General features: G+C 40.8%; 1 protein-coding gene across 9 annotated transcripts in view; it reads right to left on the bottom strand.

Moving 5' to 3' along the window:
• Window positions 1-24391, bottom strand: part of pard3ab (par-3 family cell polarity regulator alpha, b) — a 165655-nt gene that overhangs the window by 116762 nt on the left and 24502 nt on the right. For 8 of the 9 annotated variants that reach the window (XM_058080481.1, XM_058080491.1, XM_058080500.1 and 5 more), the window contains exon 2: window positions 17396-17497. In XM_058080481.1, the coding sequence (XP_057936464.1) occupies window positions 17396-17497 (102 nt within the window). Of the gene's footprint in view, window positions 1-17395; window positions 17498-18269; window positions 19212-24391 lie in introns of those variants that run through there. The other variant, XM_058080511.1, reaches the window with a different exon arrangement.

Raw genomic sequence — 24391 nt, 5'->3', positions numbered from 1 at the left:
CCCTCAGTCTACTGTAAAAAATAAAATAAGCTAACTATTAATGAGATGTATCATTACACCTCAGCATACTGCATGTTTATTGCAAAGGTTTGCCTTGGGTTGGCAACAATAAAAGGCCAATCCAAAATGTATCATTTACCTGCATTGGACGAGAACTGGACTGGATCCAGTAGTTTTGGATTTTGGGCCTGTCTCAGGAGTGATGGCAGGTTAATGAGAAATTAAATAGTACTCACTCAGATGTAGGGCAGCAACAAAAGCTATTCACCCTTGTCTGTTTTGGACCAGATTTTGAATGGTCCTCCAAGTTTGTTAGAGGTCCTCGAGATACCTTTCTACAGTTCGACACCAGGTGTTCTCGGGTCGCCCCTGCTTCCACGTGCACAGTGGAGAGGTTGCGTGTTTCTCTTCTCATCACGTGTCTTATCCTTCTTCACATTATGATGGTGAGGTGAGGGGCGTGGCGTATGTTGCATACACAGGAAGTGAGTTGTATATGCTTACATTTTGCTTGCAATGTACGAACACCGTACGATTGCCACATCATTGTACGGTGTCTTTATGTCTTTTAGATCGCGGGGGTGCTGGAGCCTATCCCAGCTGTCCAGGTACACCCTGGACTGGTGGCAGCCAATCACAGGGCACATATAGACAAACAACCATTCACACTCACATTCATACCTATGGACAATTTGGAGTGGAGCCAATTAACCTAGCATTTTTTTGGAATGTGGGAGGAAACCAGAGTACCCGGAGAAAACCCACGCATGCACGGGGAGAACATGCAAATTCCACACAGAGATGGCCGAGGGTGGAATTGAACTCTGGTCTCCTAGCTGTGAGGTCTATGCGCTAACCACTTGATCATCGTGCCGCCCATCTTTATGTTATTTCATTACTAAAATTAAAAATGGGACCCTTTGGGACCTTAGGGTGAGGAGCTCAGTCATCCGGGAGGTGCTCAGAGTAGAGCCGCTTCTCCTTCACATCAAGAGGAGTCAGTTGAGGTGGCTCGGGCATCTAGTCCGGATGCCTCCCGGACGTCTGGGTGAGGTGTTAAGGGCATGCCCAGCCGGGGAAAGGCTCCGGTGCAGACCTAGGACACGATGGAGGGATTATGTCTCAGAGCTGGCCTGGGAACGCCTTGGTGTCCTACCGGTGGAGCTGGAGGAGGTGGCCGGGGACCGGGAAGTCTGGGCTTCCCTACTGAGACTGCTGCCCCCACGACCCAGACCCGGATAAGCAGGGGAAAATGGATGGATGGGACCCTTTGTGCATATCATTCAACAAAAAAATAGTATGAGCCCTTGGAAATGTGTAAATCCCAATATGGGCTAACTGTGGCGCTTGGCACAGGTCCGCTCTCTGTGTGCTTTATTTTTATTTTTTGTGTGGGTGAGGGGGGGCCGGGGCATCATCATTACTTGTGTTTTCTTCTGGTTGAGTGTGTGAGACTAGTACTGGGTGATTGAGGGAACATAATTCTTGATCTTAAGCCTTGCGGCCGCTTCATTGTTGTTCACCTCATCATCCATTCAATGGCCAAGTTGAAGAGCAATGGTGACATAGGATATGAAATATGTTCTGTTAAATAAAACCTGACTGCAATTGTAGGAAGTACATTTCATTACACCATCCACTCGTTTGGATTAGAGCTATAATTGGAGAAGATGAAATGATGAAGATGGAATTTTGCCCACCATTCACAATCCTTGACATGAATACATTTCTTTACATTTTCTGTGCATTCTAACTAGATAAAAGCTAGTATGAGCTATCTAACAATGCACGTCACTGGGAGGTACCCATTCGACTACAAAACCCTCTAAATATTTTATCTTTTGATATACATGCTGTGATCATACATTAACAAGTACATTGATAAGTCATACTTGGGGTACCTTGCCGTATTTTGATGATTGAAAACCTTACCAAAACATCTTTCCTACACATAGCTAGCTTACGTTTCTTCCGTCAGCAGCGACAGCATTTAGAATGTCTGCTCCCATTGGAAGGGCGATGTCTTCCAGCACAGTACTTAGTACAATGCAATAGTCGCACAATACTCCAGTCCTCAAGTAAAAAAAATGCTGACAGCAAACAAGCATCCTGTTGAGTCTTCATAACGAAATTGAGAGCGAGTATCCACTCTTCCGTCGTCGTCTTACCCTGGCAGATAAATTATTTTCGTTTTTCGTGTTAGCTGCTATAATTACAATATCCCTGCAGCTTGGTTAATATAGAAGTGTACGATATAAATGTGATATTTTTATTTATTTTTTTATTTTTTGTTAGCACTTCAGTGTCAAAATAGTACCTCCCATGACATGCATTGTTAGCTAGCTTATACTAACTCATTTTGTTGCTAGAACGCACAGATATATGTTCATGTTTCACATAACGATTGTGACTGATGAGCAAAATACCCCAAAAGTCCATTTTCCTTTAATGCATCAACCACAAGTACTTAGTGTGGTTTCTTGTGGTACACGTCTGTCAGTCACCAGCCTGCCATCCCAACTATTAAGATCGCGACTTGGTCCTGAAACACTAGCCACATGTTCTTTTGGCTTGACATCATTTGTCTTTTTTTAGCTACATCTGAAACGCTTCAGACGGCGCTGATTTCACTGGGGAGTCATTTCCATTAAAATGGTGCAATAATTCATCCCGGACTTCACCGCCGAGGTCCCCTGACGTTGAAGATAACTAATGACACCGCAAGCAGCGCCGACTTCAGAGCGAGAATTTCTCCTGATTAAGAGTATTCGCCATTAACGAAAATTCTGGTGCGTCAGGGCTAAGGAATGGTGGACTACAGATTTGATTCAGGAGCAGGAGCAGGAGGAGGAGGAGGACGAGGAGGAGGAGGAGTGACTAAGGGTATTGTTTTCTTCTCTACTGTCCAAACATAAACTTTCACCTCTGAAGAACCTGAGAAGCTCTGAGGTCTTTTAACACCGGGTTACTCATGTCACTCAAACTACTGTCAAGTCTCAAAAAGTAAGATCTCACAGTCAGATGGCCAAAGTAGCCTGAATGCTAACATACTATATCAAACTCTACGGCCCTTTGGGTGATGACCGCCACTTTAAGAGGATGTAAGCAAAACTGTAGTGGAGGAAGTTATCCCTCTACGCTGGGTTGGTAGACTTAAGCATGCGTCTTCAGCAGCCATCATCACAATCTGCAACATGGAGGACAAACTGCCATAGCCAAAATGTTGACCCTCTTTCATGGAGTTGAGATGATATTGGCTCCTGTTGCACAAAATCCTTGAAATTACCACAAACACGTCGAAGGAGAGCAAACGCTAGTAATGGGTTGATCAATACTGAAATATCGTTACTTTGATGCAAGCTCCTTCATGCTCTAAAGTTAAGTCTCATCTCAATACTTTATATTCAAGGGTTTTTAAATACGTGTATTCTGTTATGAAATACAGTACAGATTTTTTTTTTTACATTTACCAAGCACATTAGGTGAATTTGCACATAAAATAAGATCGGTATCGCTGATACAAGTTTTACCCAGTATCGGCTTGGAAATGAAATCAATGGTATCGCACATCACTAGCGCTGACACTGCAGCAATGTTTACTTCCGTAAACACATGGAAATGCAAGTGATGTCGTGCTTTTGCGCATGCATGTTACTTTCCAGACACTCTGCGTTCATATTAACATGTTGCATTTGTTTAATAACGTGAATGACCATGTAAAAAATCCCATAAAAACCCTGCAATTTCTAAGTTTCCGTCATAGAGCCGAGTAACTCACTAGAACCTCATCTTACAAGAATTATGAAAACATTGCATCAGCTCCATCATCATGTTATAAAAAAAACTGACACACATGCAGAGAGATTTAGTCTGTATCAGTCTTGATAGGCTGCAGAAAAGCAAAAGTTCATCCTGTTCCCAGTTGTGCAGCATGAAAAAGAAACAAAACATGGCGATGGAGAAGACTATTGGAGAAAGAAGGAGGAGAGGAAGGTCAAGTGAAAGGACAACAAGTGTCATGTCTCTTCCCTGACCAATTAGTCTTTGCAAGGAAGTGTTTCCCACAGGACTGCATTCTAACTTTTATGGACCAATCCCTTCATAATGTGTTTATGAGGAGGGCCAACGTGTACGTAGTGTTGAGTATTAAACTCTGAAACTAGCGTAGGGAATTATTATTATTGGCCACTTTGCGGTTCCCAAAGTCTCCATATTAAACAGTATGCATATGAACCGAATACCAATACCAGCAATGGCAGCAAATTTAAAGTATCAATTAAACTGCAGTCCTAAATCAGCCATAATAACTTACTGGTTCAGTATTTGCGTTAGATACTATTTACTAAATAAACACAGCTGTCATTCTGACTATAATAACATCAAAACATCAAGAAAACATTGCACGCGCTTAGGAGAAGCCACTAATGCTTGAAATATATCGCTTAAAGAGTAAAAAAAAAAACCATAATGTTGACTTATGCAGCGAATAGATCATAGAAAGTGGCTGAGAGAAATGGCATTTTTCGAAACACTTTCAAAATAAAGCCTGCACATAAACATGGAGAATTCTTCATAGGCTGCACCAAATCAATAATTTGTGCTCCAAATTAATGAGAGGTAGGCCACTACAAATACATGTTGTGGGGAAAAAAAAACCTTTTTATGAGGCAATTAGAGTGGCATGGAATGGGCAATAGGGAGTAGTTGATGTAAACCTAAACGAATATTAGTTTGTCAGGCAGAGAAAGCCAAATGTGCATTGCAGTGGAGCCGTTAAAGCCTGCAATATAAAGGCTGTTGTCATTCCCGGCGTTACCTAACAGACCTCCTCAGCCTCAACAGACACCAGACCACATGAAGTAATGAAGGGAAACACACTAACAGCTCTTCCGGGCTTTGAGAGGAACATTCCTTAGGAGGAGTGTGGAAGCATTTAACCTTGGCTGCACAATAACATCAATATTTTCTCTGGCAACCTACAGCCGCAATAACATTCAATAACATTCAGCTTTGGAGTCCTTCAAACCAACAAGCCATGTTAATCACAACACGCCTACGCCAGAATCACCTTGATTGTTTAGGTTAACTTGACTGACAGACAATAGAAGGATGGAGGGCCGACGTGCGGCATAAGAAGCGGAAGTGAGTTTATTAGGCTCTATGGGATCAATGAGTTTGTTGTGAGAAAAGGCTCTTTCTGTCAAAATGCAGATTTGTTTGTAAAAGTGATTTTTTTAATAGCCGTCACAGTCATATGTCCCACAAAAACAGTGATAGGGAATTTAGATGTCAGTGCCCAAATTGAGACAATCGGATTAGGCAAAAGTTACCCCAATCAGAACTCACTTGGACAACAAACAGGAGGACCTGTCTTTCTCCTTTAATATGATCCAGCACTGACCCCGTGTGGCCAACAAGAGAATTACAAATGTAAGCACTTAGTCCCCAGATCTGTACAAGCTGCTGTGCACCACAGGGTCATAAAAGGAAAACTGCAATTTTGGAATTTTACCCATCATTCACAATCTTCAAGCTGATTCTAGACGCTAAATGAACACATGTCTCCTTTATTTATGACTGGGCCGCATCAGGTTTTAAAAACAAAAAAACAACAAAAAAAACGCATTTATTAAAAAAAAAAAAATTAAACTTTGCTTTGGTTCCAATTTTCTACAAGAAAAGCTCTGATAAAACATTCCACTGTTCTCAAATATCTTACTTTTTATTTTTCTACACAAAATAAGATGAAAAATAAATAAACAAATCAAGAAGAAAAGCAATCAATCAGAAATAAATAAATAAATATAATAATGATAAAACGGCAAATAATAAAAATTAAGAAACCACATATAGTTGGTGGGTAGACAAATTATTTTTTTCAGATTAAAATGAACAAAGCATTATTAGAGCCTTGTAGACATGACAAAACACGACTATAGTCACATTTATACTCTTTTTATTTACAACATATTGCGCAACTGCAGGGTCTTGAGACACATGCTAACTCGCAAACTAGAGAGCTAGCGACCTAAACGGTAGCCTTCAAGTTATTTCCTTTAAACTTAAATAGCCAAAAACTTACCACTTCCACACGAATAGGGAGGATAACTATTAACAGTTATTTAACCTTTAACATGAACATTGATCAAACGTAAGAATTTTTTCTGGGTACATGATACCATACAGCATCCATATCAAACTTGCGCGGGCCGCACTAACATTAAACTTTCATATCAAGGCGGGGGCCTCAAACTAGTGTCCTGCGGGCCACATTTGGCCTGCGGGCCACGTGTTTGAGGCCCCTGTTCTAAAGATATAAAAACCGCTAAAAAGATGCAGCTAAAAATGCATGTGTGAAACAGTTATTCCATTTATGAAGCCATCGGATTATGTAACGTGATTGATGAATAAATGGAATCAAAATCCCGGTGTAGAAGTGATGTATATAAAGGTATCACATTCACGTCTCACAGCAACTACTGTGTATTCAAGGAACGCCGAACACAGTGCGAAAGCTCAATACCATTACCAGTGAAAAATAAAGACGTAAACATGTAAAATAACTGCCATCCTTCAAATTTGCAGGGGCATGAATGCTGATGATAAAAAAAAACCTATGCATCCTTAGTAGGGTTAATGCTACAAAACAGGGGTCTCAAACATGCGGCCCGCGGGCCAAATGTGGCCCGCATGACACTAGTTTGAGGCCCCCGCCTTGATATGAAAGTTTAACGTTAGTGCGGCCCGCGCAAGTTTGATATGGATGCTGTATGGTATCATGTACCCAGAAAAAATTATTACGTTTGATTGATGTTCATGTTAAAGATTAAATAACTGTTAATAGTTATCCTCCCTATCCATGTGGAAGTGGTAAATTTTTGGCTATTTAAGTTTTAAAGGAAATAACTTGAAGGCTACCGTTTAGGTCGCTCGCTCTCTATTTTGCGAGTTAGCATGTGTCTCAAGACCCTGCAGTTGCGCAATATGTTGTAAATAAAAAGAGTATAAATGTGACTATAGTCGTGTTTTGTCATGTCTACAGGGCTCTAATAATGCTTTGTTCATTTTAATCTGAAAAAAATAATTTGTCTACCCACCAACTATATGTGGTTTCTTGAGTTTTTATTATTTGCCGTTTTATTATTATTTTTATATTTATTTATTTATTACTGATTGATTGACTTTCTTTCTTGATTTGTTTATTTATTTTTCATCCTATTTTGTGTAGAAAAATAAAAAGTAAGATATTTGAGAACAGTGGAATGTTTTATCAGAGCTTTTATTGTAGAAAATTGGAACCAAAGCAAAGTTTTTTTTTTATTTTTATTTTTTAATAAATGCGGTTTTTTTTTTGTTTTTTTTTTAACCTGATGCAGCTCAGTCTCACCCAGACCCGAGCTCCAGTGCCCCCCAAGTAAATTGAGTTTGAGACCCCTGCTATAAAAAAAAAGTAAAAATGCAGTGTCAGAACACCACCACACGAGGGCGGATTACTACCACAAAAGCTGCCTCAGCATCAGCACTGTTCTTGTAGAACCTAAAGCTTCAAGGATGGACCTGGTGGGAGGTGACTTCTTACTGTAGTTCCCAGTCTTTGAACCACAGCACTATACACATAGTACTTTGAAAATGAACAGTATTTCTATTAAGAACGTCTAAACTCTGACGTTAACATGCAGTAGCCTTTAAGGACTTGAAGGACAGACCATCTGAGCACAAAAGGATGCTGTTATTCTGGTTTGATCCATATTTAGATGTCACGCTATAAGCTCCTGACTTCTCTAGCAGATGAGCACGAAATGCTGATAGACACAGACAGCAGCCAGACTCCCCACTCCTGAACAATCGAAGCTTCTATAAAAGTTTCAGACATTTTGTTGTCTGCTAGTTGTGGCAGCATTCTTTAAACTGCTAGAACTTCCATTTCACTATGACACACTTTTAGAGGATGGCCAGTCTAATCAGACAAAATCAGACATGGTGTCCTCCCGGCTGTGTCCATGTACGGTGCTGCCGGCCGGGATCAGTGCTGTTGTGGGTCCTCAGGGTTACTGAGCCCAGGACCTCCAGGCAGGATGTGAGGGCACCCTGTGCTGCTACCACAGAAGGAAATGTGCCTCCAACTGCTGTGTTAGCTGGGCTAAACCAGACCAAGATCACAGAGGATCAAGTCTGTTATTACACAAGCATGGTAAGAACACACAAATATCCCCACTGGTGACTAACGGTGTCATCAACAGGACCCTTGGCAAGGGTGTCAAAGTGTGGCAAGGGGGCCATTTCTGGCAAAAAACAGCAACATTTGTATTTGGCACCCACCATGTGCGTGCCCACGGAGTCAGTGGCTGCAGTATTGGTGGTAATAATAAACATTATAAACTATAATAATAATAATTTTCTTTCCTGGGGCGGCACGGCGGATGAGTGGTTAGCGCGCAGACCTCACAGCTAGGAAACCAGGGTTCGATTCCACCCTCGGCCATCTCTGTATGGAATTTGCATGTTCTCCCTGTGCATGCGTGGGTTTTCTCCGGGTACTCCGGTTTCCTCCCACATTCCAAAAACATGCTAGGTTAATTGGCCACAGGTATGAATGTGAGTGTGAATGGTTGTTTGTCTATATGTGCCCTGTGATTGGCTGGCCACCAGTCCAGGGTGTACCCCGCCTCTCGCCCAAAGACAGCTAGGATAGGCTCCAGCACCCCCTGCGACCCTCGTGAGGATAAGCAGTAGAAAATGAATGAATGAATTTTCTTTCTACAATATTGTATTGTTGTATCGTTTTAATATACAAAAAGCATCAAAGTGCCCAGTGTTCTTTAATTTTGTGTATGCACCCCTCGCTCCAAAAATGTGCACACCCCTGCCATATGATCATAATTACGGAACCGTGATTTTAGAATGATTCATTCCACACAACCGTGGGCACATGAATACTTGATGGGAGGTCACCTGCAGTGTCAGTAGCCTGGTTGCATGGCAACTAGGACTGACGAGGGACACGTCCACATCCATGAGGCACAAGGTGCTGCATGAAACCCTCCCATGAGGCCTTGCAGTCAGCAGCAGTGAAAGAAGAGAAACATGTAAACATTTTACAGTCATAGGTGTGATTTACATCCATTCTTGAAAGGCATTGATGAAATGATCAAGAGGTGCATTGCTCAGTCACTGCTCATCAATTCCCACGGTATCCAAAGTCCCTACAGGATTAGATCCTCCTTGCCACCTTCTCCTGCAGTCCAAATTATCATCAGCTCTTCCTCAAACCTCCAGGAAACGGCATCTAGGGTCTAGAATCAGCCTTGATACTTCAATGATTGTGGAGCTTCATTTGGCGTTCATGGCTCATCTCGGATGACGTGCTTGTAGCAGCAGATTGAATGTAATCTTCGTGACATCACCCTAATTTCGCACACGGTTGTTTTCACTGCTGCTCAAGTTTTTCGATGTGCTGACTTGCAGAAAAAAGCCACAATCCCCACAAAGAAAATGATGCATTGCTCTAAACTTGTCCAAAAAGTTGCTACTATGGAAAGTTGGAGGCTAAATGACTGGCATTTAGACGGATTTGTCACAAAAAGGGTCACAACAGGCATGTGTTGCTCTGCTTGGGCCAGACATTCACCACAGCCGGATCTGGCAAATGGTCGTCATCTTGTTCTCATTAGGGGGCTGCGGAGGGGGAAGATGGGGCGAAGGAGAAAGGCAACGCGTGGAAGGAATGAGGTCATCGCCGATGCTCGCTCAGGAGGATGTCAGGGCAGAGTGGGTGTGGTCTGATGGTGATAAAGAGGGCGAGCAAGTGGCTAATAGCCGACACGTCGCTCTTCAGCCTTTAAGGAACTCCGCAATAAACGCTTTTACACTTGGGAGGGGGGGGCGTGACTTGCTGGTTTATTGAACATCCTCAGCTTGTGGTTTGTTAATTCTCTTCCTGCCCAGACATGTCACTGGCACACACACACACACACACAGGCAGTGATCCTGAAGAATATCCTTGAGAAGTCCTATCAATGTAAACCAGCTCCCTCGTTGGCTTCAAAACAGACAATTCCAGACTTGAAATTCCTCGCTGCAAGTAAGTAGCAACACAGCACACATTCCATGTGTCAATCAAATCCTAATCGCAAAATAAATGTCAGCTATAACAGATATTCTTCAAAGTCAACAGGTTTCTTGCACCGACATTGAGATATATGCAGATATATGAAATGTCAGAGGAAGATCTGACTGTAAAGCGTAGAGAACCGGGACATTGTTTACGAACAGACTTGACCATTGAACTTAGCTATCTTGGCGCCGACATCACTCAAAATAATTACAGCAGATGTTTGGGGAAACCGACATGACCAGAAGACAAGGAACCTCCATGAAACTAGAGTTAACAATATACATAACATAATAATAAATACCACATTTGTTCAACAGCTCTATTTTTGACACACACAAGAAGTCGTCATGAGAAGTGCCTCTGGGTTTGTTTAACCTCATGGCCCTCCTGTCTGCTCGTCTCCCACGCTGAGAGACAACACGACACCCGCTTAAGCGCACACACACACACACACACACACACACACACACACACAGCAATTAATCACATCGAAATTGCTCATTTCTGCTATGTTCATACTGCAGGGAATGATGCCCCATTCAGAGTCGTCGTTCAAATCCAATCTTTTATGTGTTTTTTCACTTTTACAAAAAACGTGACTTGAGCAAATCAGACGTGAATGCAGAAAATATGACGTCACGCTCATTGTTTACAGACGTGAACATTGCCCTACTTCGGTGGTTTGCAGGACCACCCGTTTGGAGATGAAATTACTAAAAACTGAGGTAGTACTCTATGTTATCTGGAATTGCACAGGACCTATGGCAGGAGTAAACAACTTTTACTATCAAAAGAGAAGTTTTGCCTCCTCTTGCAGTTAAAAAAAACAGTCTGGAGCAGCAAATCATTACACAGGTTACTAAGTTCTAGACGTTTTAATGGTTCTGTAATTGTACCTGTTACAACAAAATTCAACCAACAGAAATGCTGCATGTATATGTAAGCCTAATCTGAAATAAATTAAACACCTAATTACGTAAGCCTATTTGAGGGGTTCCCATATTTGTGTCAAATGAAAACAAGATGTAGACAACTTTAACAACTTTTAAAAAAGCCCATCAGTTGCTCAATACCATTTCTGCTTGTGCTGAATTAATGTCATCAATGCCTACCTGTGATGTTTGTTACCAGTCTATCGGTCCTGACCTTGACTGTGTTTGCATAGAGAGGCAAAGGTTTATTTTTTTTTTAAATTTGGAGAATAGATGCTGTGATATTTTTATGCAGGATCCTTTCGTGTGTCTCGTGTGCAGCCTGGTGTTGCAAACTTGGCGGCTTTCCAAACCCTCTTGGTGATTTATTTTTTTTCCAGTAACTTTTTATGGCGTCGTCTGAGACTTTTCTGGTATTTGGAAACAAAAGTGCAGTCAGCTTCCGCAGCACACCGTCTCTCCCGGCGATAAGCGTGTCACAGGCTCAGAGCACATAGCTGCAACATATTACTCTGCTCTCATTCATTGCACTTTAGTTGTAATTAGTTTTACACCCTCACTCATCCAATCAGCAGACAGAATGTAGTCTAGATGAATTCATGGCCCTGCGATATTTCAAACTCTTTTTGACACACGGAGGCTGAAGAGCAGCAGGTTGCCGACTCGTGGACTAGGGAGTGCCACATGTACTACGTATGTGTGCTAAAAAATTCAAACAGCAACAAGACTTGCACATGGTCATGATGGGCACAGCTGTGTAACACACCCTACAACACACACGCGCACATTGGGGTCATGTTTGGAAGTCCTGGCATGGTTTGACGAGTGTGCACGAAGACGAGCGTCACCCGACACGGGTTTAGGAATAACTGTGTGAGAACAAGAAGATGACTGGGCTTTTCCATAAGGCAGCAATCGGAGGATCACACACACACACATGGTATACACATACGTATTATTATAGGGCTGTCAAATGATGAAAATATTTAATCAGATTTTTAACTAATCTGCCTGTCATACTCTTACTCACATGATGGGATCTTGAACTGCCTTCTCCACTAAATGCTGAGCATTCTGCCATTACTGTCCCTATACGCACTGGTTTGTTTTTTTTAACGTCTCCGTAACGCACCCACCACCAACATCACCATAGCGAGGTTTTGACCCACGTTGCTACATGCACTGTATGTTGTCTTTTAGGAGAAACATATGAGTCCACTAGGATGTCCCCTCCTGCGACATAGATGTTCCCTAGGGGTCAATACTGGGGCTAAAACTGTTCAACTTGTACATCAATGATGTACAAAGCTCCGAAAGACTTAAAGCTGGTATTATTTGCGGATGATACCACTGCTTTTTGTTCCGGAGGGAGTACAGACAAAATCATTAGAAAGGTCAGAGAATAAATGGTCATATTAAAAAGATGGTTTGATAATAATAGATTGTCCTTGAACCTAAGTAAAACTAAAATCATGCTGTTTGGTAACAGCAGAAAGGATACTTACCAGCAAATACAAATAGACGGTGCAGACATTGAAAGGGTGAAGGAAAATACATTTCTGGGGATCACAATAGATGAAAATATGAGCTGGAAACCTCATATTACAAATATACAACATAAGGTGGCCAGAAATATTTCAATATTGAACAAAGCAAAATTTGTCCTCAATCAGAAATCACTCCACACTCTTTATTGCTCTCTGGTTCTACCATATCTTACTTATTGTGTGGAAATATGGGCTAATAACTATAAAAGCAATCTTCACTCGCTAAATGTACTGCAAAAAAGGTCAGTAAGGATAATTCATAATACTAACTCCTTATTTCTAAAATCACAAATACTTCAACTTGCTGATATAGTTCATCTTCAAACAGCTAAAATAATGCATACGGCTAAAAATAAGCAATTAGCTAAAAATGTCATCCAATACTTCTCTACAAGAGAGGAGAAATATGATCTCAGGGAAGAAGTACATTTGAAACACTTCTATGCTAGGACTACGTTATGCTAGCCATAGCATTTCAGTATGTGGAATCAAACTATGGAATGGATTGAGTAAGGAAATCAAACAATGCACAACGATGAGCCAATTCAAGAAACAATACAAGCAGTTGATGTTTGCTAAATACAAGGATGAAGAGTCTTGAACCAGTCATGATGTGCTATATATATCACTATATTGACACTTACTATGGTACCCATTGTGGCATTGGATGCTCATATCACCTCCTACGAGGTACGAGGTACATTATTAAAAAAAAAAATTAAACTGTATTATGGAAAGCAGGAAGTGAACAAATGTAACAGTTAGTGATTGTAAAAGTACCAGATGGAGGGGTAGGATTTAATCAGCTTTGCTTCTCCCTACTCCTTTTGGACATGTGGAACTGGGAACTGATTATGGGATGCACTCAATTGTAATCTGATGCATGTTCAAATGAAATAAAACCATTACCATTACCATTACCATAGAACATGGTGAAGCTCCAATAGCAGCCACTAATAACAGTCGAGCGTTTCTGTGTAGCAGCATTTCAATCCCTGAGAGCTAAGAAGTGAGTGATGTGAGGAAGTGAGGTCTGACCCAAGGCCTGCTTGCTCTTGCGCGCAATTGTTAATTACACAAAAAAAATTCCATAATAAATATGTGTTACCGCCGTTAACGTGTTATTTTTGACAGCCCGAATATATTCTGTATATATATATATATATATATATATATATATATATATATATATATATATATATATATATATATATATATATATATATATATATATATATATATATATATATATATATATATATATATATATATATATATATATATTATATATACATATATATATATATATATATATTATATATACATATACACACAAACATACATAAATACACACATAGGTATGAAAAATTTGGCAATTTTCAAGATTCTGTAAATCCTATAAACTTCATTTCACTTCTCAACCAGTGATTTGTAAAAGCCAATCTTGATAATGATCACAGGTGCACAAACCTTTTAATACCTGCGTGCGTTTCATCAACAGAGCCTGTCGTGTTGTAGTGTTCATACATGTTTCCGATTATGGGTTGGGAACAGACCCATACCCCTTGCTTTGTCACTGTAGCTCAAACTGGCCTCCACCATATCCGTTCATGTGATAGACACCGCATGGTGCTGTTCACTGGACTAACAATGCTGGCCTTTTGGGGGCTTTATATAGACTCCAAAACCAATCCTCAAATTATGCAGACACCCATTGCGCAATGTGTATTTGATGCAACGACAACTCATCATTATCACAACTACCCAAGCACTAAGTCAACAATAGAGCCACAAGGTATAATGACAAGCCTCCTACAAGTAGAAATATGCACACGTTTCTACCCCATGGTTTCTATTGACTGTCAGCATATATACTGGATGGGAATTCACAATGAAATGAAAAGGCAGACAGGATGGTGGAAAGATGGCATCTGAAAAAAAAAAAAACATCCAAGCTTCAACCTTTCCTGGCAGACAAGACGCATACTTTAAAAATGTACAGTGTACTCGCCCTCGCTAATAAAAGAGTGTATGTGCCACAATGATGGCCAGGGCATTCCTTCCACACTTTAAAAGCTGGGTGGGATGGAATGAAGATGAGTCACCACTGACAGCAGGACGACTGACATGGATGCAGGAGCTACCATGGACAGACGTCATCCTGATTACGATTAGACCTCCATCCTAAATGATTCCACAATATTGACATCATTAGGGCTGCCATGATAAAGGATAAATCGATTTATCAAATGATTTTAAAAAAACATGTCAGTAATTATGACGTCCAGGATAAATTGGTATCCGTGTATGTATGCATGTATGTTTGTGTCTGTTCTTCTTTGTGTAAGATGAATGAAAAGGGGGTTCACTCGGTATGTGTCTGTGAACATTGGTTCTATAAGTGGAATGAACGCAAGTAGCTACTAGGGATCGACCAATATGGTTTTTTTCGGGCCGATACCGATTTTTTTCCATCACCCTTAGCCGATGGCCGATTTTGCTTGGGCCAATATTTGTGGCCAATCCTGCTTTTGCTGCCTCAATTTACATGAAAAAAATGACAATGATAAATATTCCAGGTCTCAAGTATAAACAAATATTTATTGTATTCAGCTTGGATTCAGCTTTCTTAAACACACATTTAAACGGCATTATCAACTTTAAAAGGAATAAATATTCAACCAAGTGCAAAACATTTCTGTCCTAGTTTAAGTTTTATCTAGCATCGATGTGATGACTGCTCCTCCACAGTGCGACGCACATCCCTAAACTACATTTTGAAGCACGTATATTGCATGCACTTGGCGTTCATGTTTCCTATTTCAAAGCAGGTGGCAATATTTCAACTAAATTTAACTATTAGAGGCTAATTAAAAGTTGAAAATGTACCCTTGTTGTCATTCACCACTGTTGCGGTGTGGGAGGGCTACCGCGACTGCGTGTGTTGCAGGGTCCTCCGGCAACACAAAGCTGCCCGGCGAATGCCTGTCTGTAAATCATGCGGCGGAAAAACACATTGGCGAAACCACACGCGTATCGGCCGATACCGATTCAAGTAAAGAACGCAAATATCGGCCCGATATATCAGCCGGACGATGTATTGGTCGATCCTTAGAAGGTACTACCCTAGCTGCATTTAGCCAACTGCGTGAGCTCACAGAACCAGCATACGCCAACATCAGTGACAATTTTAAGGTGGATGCCATGGCCACAGTGTGGGAATATTTTGTTTATTTAACAGAATGAACACGGTGAGCGCATAACACAGACAGCAGACATGGACAGTTTTCTCATCCATCCATTTTCTACACCGCTTATCGTCACGAAGGTCGCGGGCATGCTATCCCAGCTGTCTTCTGCGTATCAAGAGCCCGTCGGATCTACTCTGACCCCCCACACCCCCAGCATGGACTGTTTTCTCGCCTGGCGTCGGGGAGAAGGCTCTGCAGCATCCGCTGTAGAACAACCAGGTTTAGAGAGAGCTACTTGCCCCTGGCCATCAGACTGCTCATAGCAAAATAAGCCTCTACCTGCCCACACGCACAACTTTAAATTATTATTATTTATCCAAAATTATTTACATTATTTTTGCAATTTCCTGTTTACGCTGTACATTGTTGTTCATATTTGATGTCATCTATTTATTCTCCACATTATTATTATAATTATTTATTATTATACGGGAACCAGGCAACGACACATCGTTGGCAATTTCACTGCTGTGTTATTGTGCAATGACAATAAAGGAAGTCTATCTATCCATCTATTCTAAACAAAACTGGTGACAGAATGGCGCGCAGCAAAAAATGAAAAAAAGTGCTGTCATTTAACAAGAATTGTGTCTAAAAATTGAGAAACATTATTCTTGATTACTTATAAAATTGTTTTAGAATAAGTAATTTTTTTAACAACACAAATGGGGGCAGAAAAAGACTTAAGCTGATACTAATATACTTTTTCAACTAGATCACAAAGCTGAGATGCACCGTTTTTTGTTTCTTTTAAATACTGTATGTATAACGTTCTAGCATATCTTACAAAATATCAAAGTGGATCTTGAATCCTTTCATTTTGTACGATGTGGCCCTCTGTGAAAAAAGGCTTAGGGCTTTTAGATGTAAGATGAGATATTCCAGGTAGCCAGGTCAAATGTCTATCACATTTGTCACACAGAGCTCCAAGATAAGATGAATTATTATGCAATGGCCAAGCAAACGATTCAGTGGCTAGAAGGACAAACTCATCTTTTTCTACTTTTCAGTCCTGCAGCCAACTCTCTGCAGATGCATAACAGCCTTGAAGACTTCAAAGATGGACCCCTATTACTGTTAATTCAATTAAAAGCATCATCATCAACTTTGCGGCAGATATTTAATTTAAGAGTGTTTCAGAACCTGGATGCCTGCCGGCTGCGTTGCTCCCGAAACGCAGCACGAGCCGCTCTGCTGGTTGCAGCACACGACCGCAAACTCACACACAGACACACACACACATGCCCCATCTTTAGAGCACTGTACAACATCCACACAGTGTGCCAACGCAATCAACCACTGGTGGGAATTGGAAGAACGCGAGCAGGAGGCATGTTCCTTATCCCACCATTGCGTTTAAAAAAGGAAATTGTAGTCGAGGCTAAAAGGCGCTTTGTACTGTGGCGGGGCATACTTATAGGTGCTTCTTTTTCAATTTGAGGCCAATTGTGTAGCAGCACAAAGACGGGACTCCCTCTACAAACACACACACACAGCAGGTACACACATGGAGGACGTTCAGCGTTATCAGCATCCCAGCAGCAGCCTTACCCGGTCTTTGTCATCCGCCACATCACACAGCATGTCATCCAGGTCCAGGATGCCGCCATCGCCGTGCTCCAAGCGGTGCACCTGCAGCCAGTAGCTTGCATCCTACAACAAAAGAGAAAGCGAAAATGTCATTTTGGTTGATTATTTCCTTCTCAAACAAAACATACATGTTTCTTTTCAATAAACCGTAACATCCGAAACCAAATAAGCTTATATTTATACCACAGCGCCATCTGCTGGTTATGGTGGGTCACTTTGCAGCCAATACAGGAAGAAAGCATTGCATCTTTACCTGGATCTGCACTAAAATGACTTCAATCTTAACCCATGAGTCAACCGTGCAACATTTTGTTTTTTTACATTTATTTACAACAGAACTGTTCACCATGCACATGCAATTAAAGCAGCAAAGTTAGTCACATTGGTGGCAGCAGAGCATGTCCACAATGTTGCGCGTATGTGTATTCTTCAGGGTTGCATGTCGGTGCATAAAAATAACTGGAAGCAAATGTCACACAGTTAAAATGGCAGATGGTTCGCTGCCGTCTGGACAGTCCAAACAACGTTGCGGAGATATTTTGTTAAAAGTAAGTTTGAGATTTTATCTTCACTTCTATTCTGGTCTCCACTTCTTTATTTGGACCCTCAGCTGTGTGAGATATCAAATGTTGAGGTTAGATTGAGGTCATTGGGTTGTTTGCGTCCAATAGAAAAGCCACACTGTCCTGAGATGCTCTGTGTCACTTGATAGCATCTCCAGGCAGGCGGGAGAATGCATCTGGCAAAGTCATTTACACTACAAAAAAACTAAAAGACTGAGGAAACTACTTTTGAAATGACGCTAGACTGGCGCCTGGTCTCGGTGGAAACCCACCTGCTTGAAGATGTGTCTCAAACGAGTGTCCTGATGTCACCAATGACTTGTCTTTTGGGTGGAATCAGCATTCATAATTGACAACACTGATGTTGATGTAGTTTCAATACACAACATTGCAACAAAGCAGTATATGGAATAGTATGGTACTGACAAATGCATAATGATGTAAACATATTGAAACAGGTTTCTTGATCCACATATGAATGTTGACTTTTGTGTGACATTGTGGTATAAACGTGATACTGTGACGATTGCTGTTGAAGCCAAGGGACAACTTCTGTTTTGTTTGCATTCAAGAGATTATGTAATCAACAATTTTTGTAAAAAAAAATGTTAATGTTAACTTGATGTTAGCGTGTCATGCTAGGTCCTGCTGGTCTGCGTGTTATTAATAGTGTACCGTATTGTTGTTTAATGTACGGTAAAAATGATATGGCTCATACGGGTTCGTGCAGGGTGAAGTCATTGAACGTAACATGTCGCTAGGCTAACGAGCACAAAGTGATTCCGTGCATGACATCGAGCTTATTATCCACAAAACAGCGAATAAACTAATATATATTTTAATAACGCTTTGGTGGTGACGTAACGTGATGACGAACGACGACGCAGCCGCCGCTTCTTTACTGTCGAACTTTTAAAAACGTTCTTTTTGTGAGACACTTTCAAAGCACAAAACACTGACGCCTAAATCCCCTGGTACAGAACCGCAGACAAGACCGACAACGATCCGGTACCACCGTTAATGTAGCAGGACAGATCGACGAAAGAGGAAAAAAAAAACACAAACATTAGCGAGCATGTCCAGACAGGAAGTGACGTCATACAAGCGAGGGGCGCCCGGGCAAGAGGAGGAAGAATGTTTGGAACTTGTCCACCTGTTCAACAACCTGAAATGTTTTGATAGCATCTACCTGAACAATGTCCTCATTGACATAGAGGTAAGGCAGCTAACATTATTTACCATTTAATCATTACTGTTATTTTACATTTGATCACAATCTCATTGACAAAGGTAAAAACTACTGTTAATGGGCCTGTCACGAGATGTCTTTGTCTTGACAAATTATTGCAGATAAAATTGGCAACATAATTTTGAGACCATTTTTTGTTGATATCATATACAACATAATAATGAGAGTGTACTGTATCAAAAGCAATAAAGTTTAATTTCAATCAGGAGTATTTAATATTGTAATTTGAATGTCAAGAGCTTTTCAAGAAAATGAATTAAACAACTTCATAAATTCAACAGAATCCGTCACTTCCGTTATTGTCTAAATACTGACAAAAAACGAAAACGAAAAACTTCCTTGATCCACTTTTAGCAACATTATGTGTGGAATATGCTGCTGATGTTTAATGAGGTGTTTGGACAACGCACGCGCTAGGTAGATAGGGTAGGTACATTACCTCTCAGCTTCTGGAGCAAGGCAGCTGGACTGTATGTGTACTAAGGGTGTGGAAAATAATGGATATTAATCGATACATCGATACGCAAAATCCAATGCAAGCGCCGTTTTATTAATGTTCAACTTCTCCCCATATGCTGTTCCCCAGGTGCCATGAATGCACCATCATTATTTGGCCTTTTGTATTAAATACGGACGGAAGCCGTGAGGCACATACAACTACTAGTAAAACAGCATACAGGAAAGACAGACAGGAATATAAACAAACATTGATTCCACTGTTGCAAAGTGTTATTTAAATTTTGTTGTTGCTGTACTGTATTTTTTACAACAGTAATTATTGTTTAATTGTTTGACTCCACCACTGAACCACTGCTATTGTAATTGCTTATATGTGTATATGTATGCATGTATATCTATATACATGTATATATCTATATAGTATATGTGTATATATGTATATATGTAAATGTATGTGTGTAGCTAGATAGAGAGAGAGAGAGAGAGAGAGAGAGAGAGAGAGAGAGAGAGAGAGAGATGTATATCGATATGAACAATATGCCTGTTTTTGATACTGTGCTTAAAAGAAATATTGATATTTTTAAAATAGCAATATATCGCCCAGCCCTGCTTCAACATGGAAGATCGAACCTGCAACCTTCAGGTTAGGAGACGACTACCGCGGTCTTGGCCACTGTGCTGCACTTCCCATTCAGTGTGCTGGCAATCTAGACAACTTTATGTAGAGCAACATTTCTCTATTATATAGAGGTGCTATCTACAGTAAGTACTGTATGTGTGCATGTATTGTATGCATGCATATCAAATATTGGCACAAATGTGAGAGGTATTTAGCCAAAATATCAAAGTGCCCCCCCAGCCTTGTGTGATTTCTCCACACAAACTGAAAACACGGCTAATGTGTGACTTTTCCTCCTAACAGTTCAAGGCCTCACAAAGCATCAGTGACAGTGACATCTCGCTGCGAGATCTTCTGCTGGACTACATGGAGGCGGACAACGCAAATGACGCCGACCGCTCTGACAGCTCCGACACGGACAGTCAGCATTCGGTCTTGAGCGCTGGTGTGGAAGAGCCAGACAGTCTTGGTGACTAGGCCGGATACCTTTTTTTTTTTATTCCCTACACCAAAGACTGTCAAACTAGGACTCGGCTAAACCGAACTGTTTTTTAAAAACATGTATGACCGACAACTGTGGACCTCTCAGGACTTTTCTTTAGGATTAAGTATTATATAGCTGATGTCAAATGCAAAAAATATTTTGTTGAGAAAGTTTTTTTTTTTTAATAGACATACTTTTTCCTAAAGCAAATGTACCTCATTTTTTCATTTATTTTTATTTTCAACATAGGAATTGTACACTTGTATAGGGATTTTTATTTTTCAGTACATAAAAGGACATCCGCATGCTGTCAATTGCATGCCAAAGCAACAGGTGGTGCTGTAACACAACCGCCTCAGCCAATTAGAAGCCTGAAGAAAGTCATTTCCAGCCAAGACACAAGCTATGTCTCAAATGGAATACTCTTGTCAGTACACTTCCATAAGCATTGACTATGTACACTGTGAGGGAATGTTGTCACTGCTGTCGCTGTAGCCTAGATAATCACAATATGATCATCACAATTTGTAACCTTCTCTCCTTTTGCAACCCCTGAACAGGGCATTATCTAACATTTCCATCACCCCATAAAATATCTGCCAGCTGTATTCCCCACCTCTCCATTATACAGTCATTAGGAATGAATTTGTTACAACTTTTTCTGGCTGGCGTGTCCCCAAGCAGTATTAATAGTATCAACATTTGTTTCTAGTTATACACTATACTTTTTTTTCCCTTTTCTTGTTTAATTGCATTTTGAAAATGAATTATTATTAATATTGCCCCCAGTTTGGACACACCTGGCCAACACGCAATGCTAGAACACAACGTTTGAAAAATGTTCACCTTGGCGGCAGTTTTACGATCTAAAACCTGAGTATGGAAAAAAGCCAACATTTACAGTGTTTCCTAAAGGACTGCCTTGGGGTGACGTAATGATGCAGCAGAGCTCGACAATAACGATGTACCGATGGCAAGTTAAAACAAAATTGGGGCAAGTAAATCCAATCAGTGATATTCCCGTGGGGCAAGTGCACTTTGGCATGCCATGCTGCCAAGAGTTTTTTTTAAAGCGGTTCTTGTTGGGTGTTGGTAAAACACGGACTGCGTAATTCCGGCGCTAATTTGCAAACCAATCCTTGCAAATCTTGAAATGGACCAATCAGAATTGTTTATTTTCCACAGTCCGCGTTTTACCCACACCCGTTCTTGTTGGCAATCAACCAATCAGCGATGGTTTGACTAGGAAAACCTCTATCATGGCGTCCCTGCCAACATGGTCTAATTGTTCAACAACTTGTGAAGGAAAACAGCAAAAAGTGATGAACCAGTGTCTCCTAAACAAGTATTTTATTAGCGGCAGCAAATCAAATGATGGCACAGGTGAGTGAATCACATTGCTGTGACAATTTGAAGTGGTCACAATGAAACACCACCGATTAGATCCAATACCAAGTGCTGATTTTGCACAAGCTACAAAATCTAGCACTTCCATTTCTCTGTGGATTTTTCTCACCTTTGCTTCACAAATTATTGTTTGACCATTGAGCATTTTTTTCTGGATGAAAAACACTTTACTAGTACACAAATGTGTCTATTCAATAATGTTTCATTGTGGTGCACAACTTCTAAAAGGCAAAGTGCCTAGAAGTCTCTTGACAATCCAGATTTCCATGCAACGTCATGATCTATGTAGGAAAACAACCACAAGAAATGATAATCATTTCATCTTTATTTGAGATTCTCATGTGATGCCACAAAAATGAGATGATATCATTATGGCAGTCTTTTCATTTTACATGGGGCAAGTTGGGGCAAGTAGTTCTCACCTTAAGGATTCCCCATGGGCAAGTCATTTTTCTTTTTAATGTAGAGCCCTGTGCAGTCGTCATATTTGCATAATTGGCTATGATAAATTAGCAAGAAGTCAGTAAAATAACATGAAAAGCAAAAACAATTTTTTTTAGAAATTAGAGATGTCACAGGACAATACACAAGCTTGGGTATGACTGACAAAAGGGCTCGCTCTGTTCATGCCGTTATTCCAAGGGACAAGTTCATCATCCTGCCTGTTTGGAGGCGAGAGACGAGGAAAACAGACATGCATGCACATCGCAAAATTGAGGCTTTCCAAATTCAGAGTTTTTCATTTATTGTACAATTGATTAATTTATCATTAGCCACGTTTACATGAGTTTTTATCTTTCCGAATAGAATCTTTCCAAAAACAATAGTATCCATGGAAAAGAATATTCCAATCTCCTGTCTCCATGCGCCACTATAATCAAACAGAATAGTCAATGAGGCATGCCCAGTAAAGCGTAAACATCAACATCACGTGATACCGACTTCCCCGTTCACTCGTTGGAATAACTCCGTATTGCCAGTTTTTCGTCAATCCATTCTTGAAATTTAGTTTTGATCAAAAACAAAGTTTCCACAGCATGCCAGTGCCGATTGCTTGCCTCCATTTTTAAAACTGAAGTCCGTCTGGAGCTGCGTGTTACGTCATATCTGTTCTTTGGACATGCAATGAAAATATTCTGAAAATGCTTTGAAAAACATGGTCAACATTCATTCATTCATTCATTCATTTTCTACCGCTTTTCCTCACGAGGGTCGCAGGGTTGCTGGAGCCTATCCCAGCTGTTTTGGGGTGAGAGGCGGGGTACACCCTGGACTGGTGGCCAGCCAATCACAGGGCACATATAGACAAACAACCATTCACACTCACATTCATACCTATGGACAATTTTTGGAGTGGCTAATTAACCTAGCATGTTTTTGGAATGAAAAAACCCACGCATGCAAATAACAGGGAGAACATGCAAACTCCACACAGAGATGGCAGAGGGTGGAATTGAACCCTGGTCTCCTAGCTGTGAGGTCTGTGTGCTAACCACTCGACCGCCGTGCAGCCCCATGGTCAACATATAAACATAAAAATATTTTCATAATTTTCAAACTCGTTGTGCATTGAACAAAGAGCTAAGCACAGGGTTCCATAGTTGAGTTCAAAACCCCAACAGCAAAGGTACCCTTGGGGTCTGAAGAAAAGCAGCAGTGCATGCTTGCAGTCCCCAGGCAACATTTTCCCCCATTTCTCCAAAAAAGGCGCACAAAAGATGAGAGGGAATAATTAAGATTGTAGATTGAGGATTAGAAGATTAGGAGGCGTTTAGAAAGCCAGATGGAGGACATCCTCAAATTTAGACAAGAAGTCTCCATGTACATGTGCAGATTAATGCAAACTAATTCAATTTGTGTTGATGCGTGTTGATCCTCCCAGCAGGTGAGCTGAATTTGCAACAGCTTGAACTAACACACTACTTACTCCCTCTCAACATGTCTGGCTTGTTTTGGTTGTTTTTGGGGGGGTTTTGGGGGGGTGGTACTTCCTGCACACTTCATTAGGCACGTCCAGTATTCTGCCTTTACAGCAATAATGTTACTTTCATAGATTCTTTACAATGTTTGTGTTTGTAGTGGAGTCGCTAACAGGGGTGTAACAATATGCGTATCTGTATCAAACACGTACACGCTTACCAAACCATGACCTCACATCAAACAAACAATCAAAACC

This window comes from Doryrhamphus excisus, chromosome 1 (assembly GCF_030265055.1).
Source record: "Doryrhamphus excisus isolate RoL2022-K1 chromosome 1, RoL_Dexc_1.0, whole genome shotgun sequence".
Classification (NCBI taxonomy): Eukaryota; Metazoa; Chordata; class Actinopteri; order Syngnathiformes; family Syngnathidae; genus Doryrhamphus; species Doryrhamphus excisus.
This window is presented reverse-complemented; position numbering and strand designations above follow the sequence as displayed.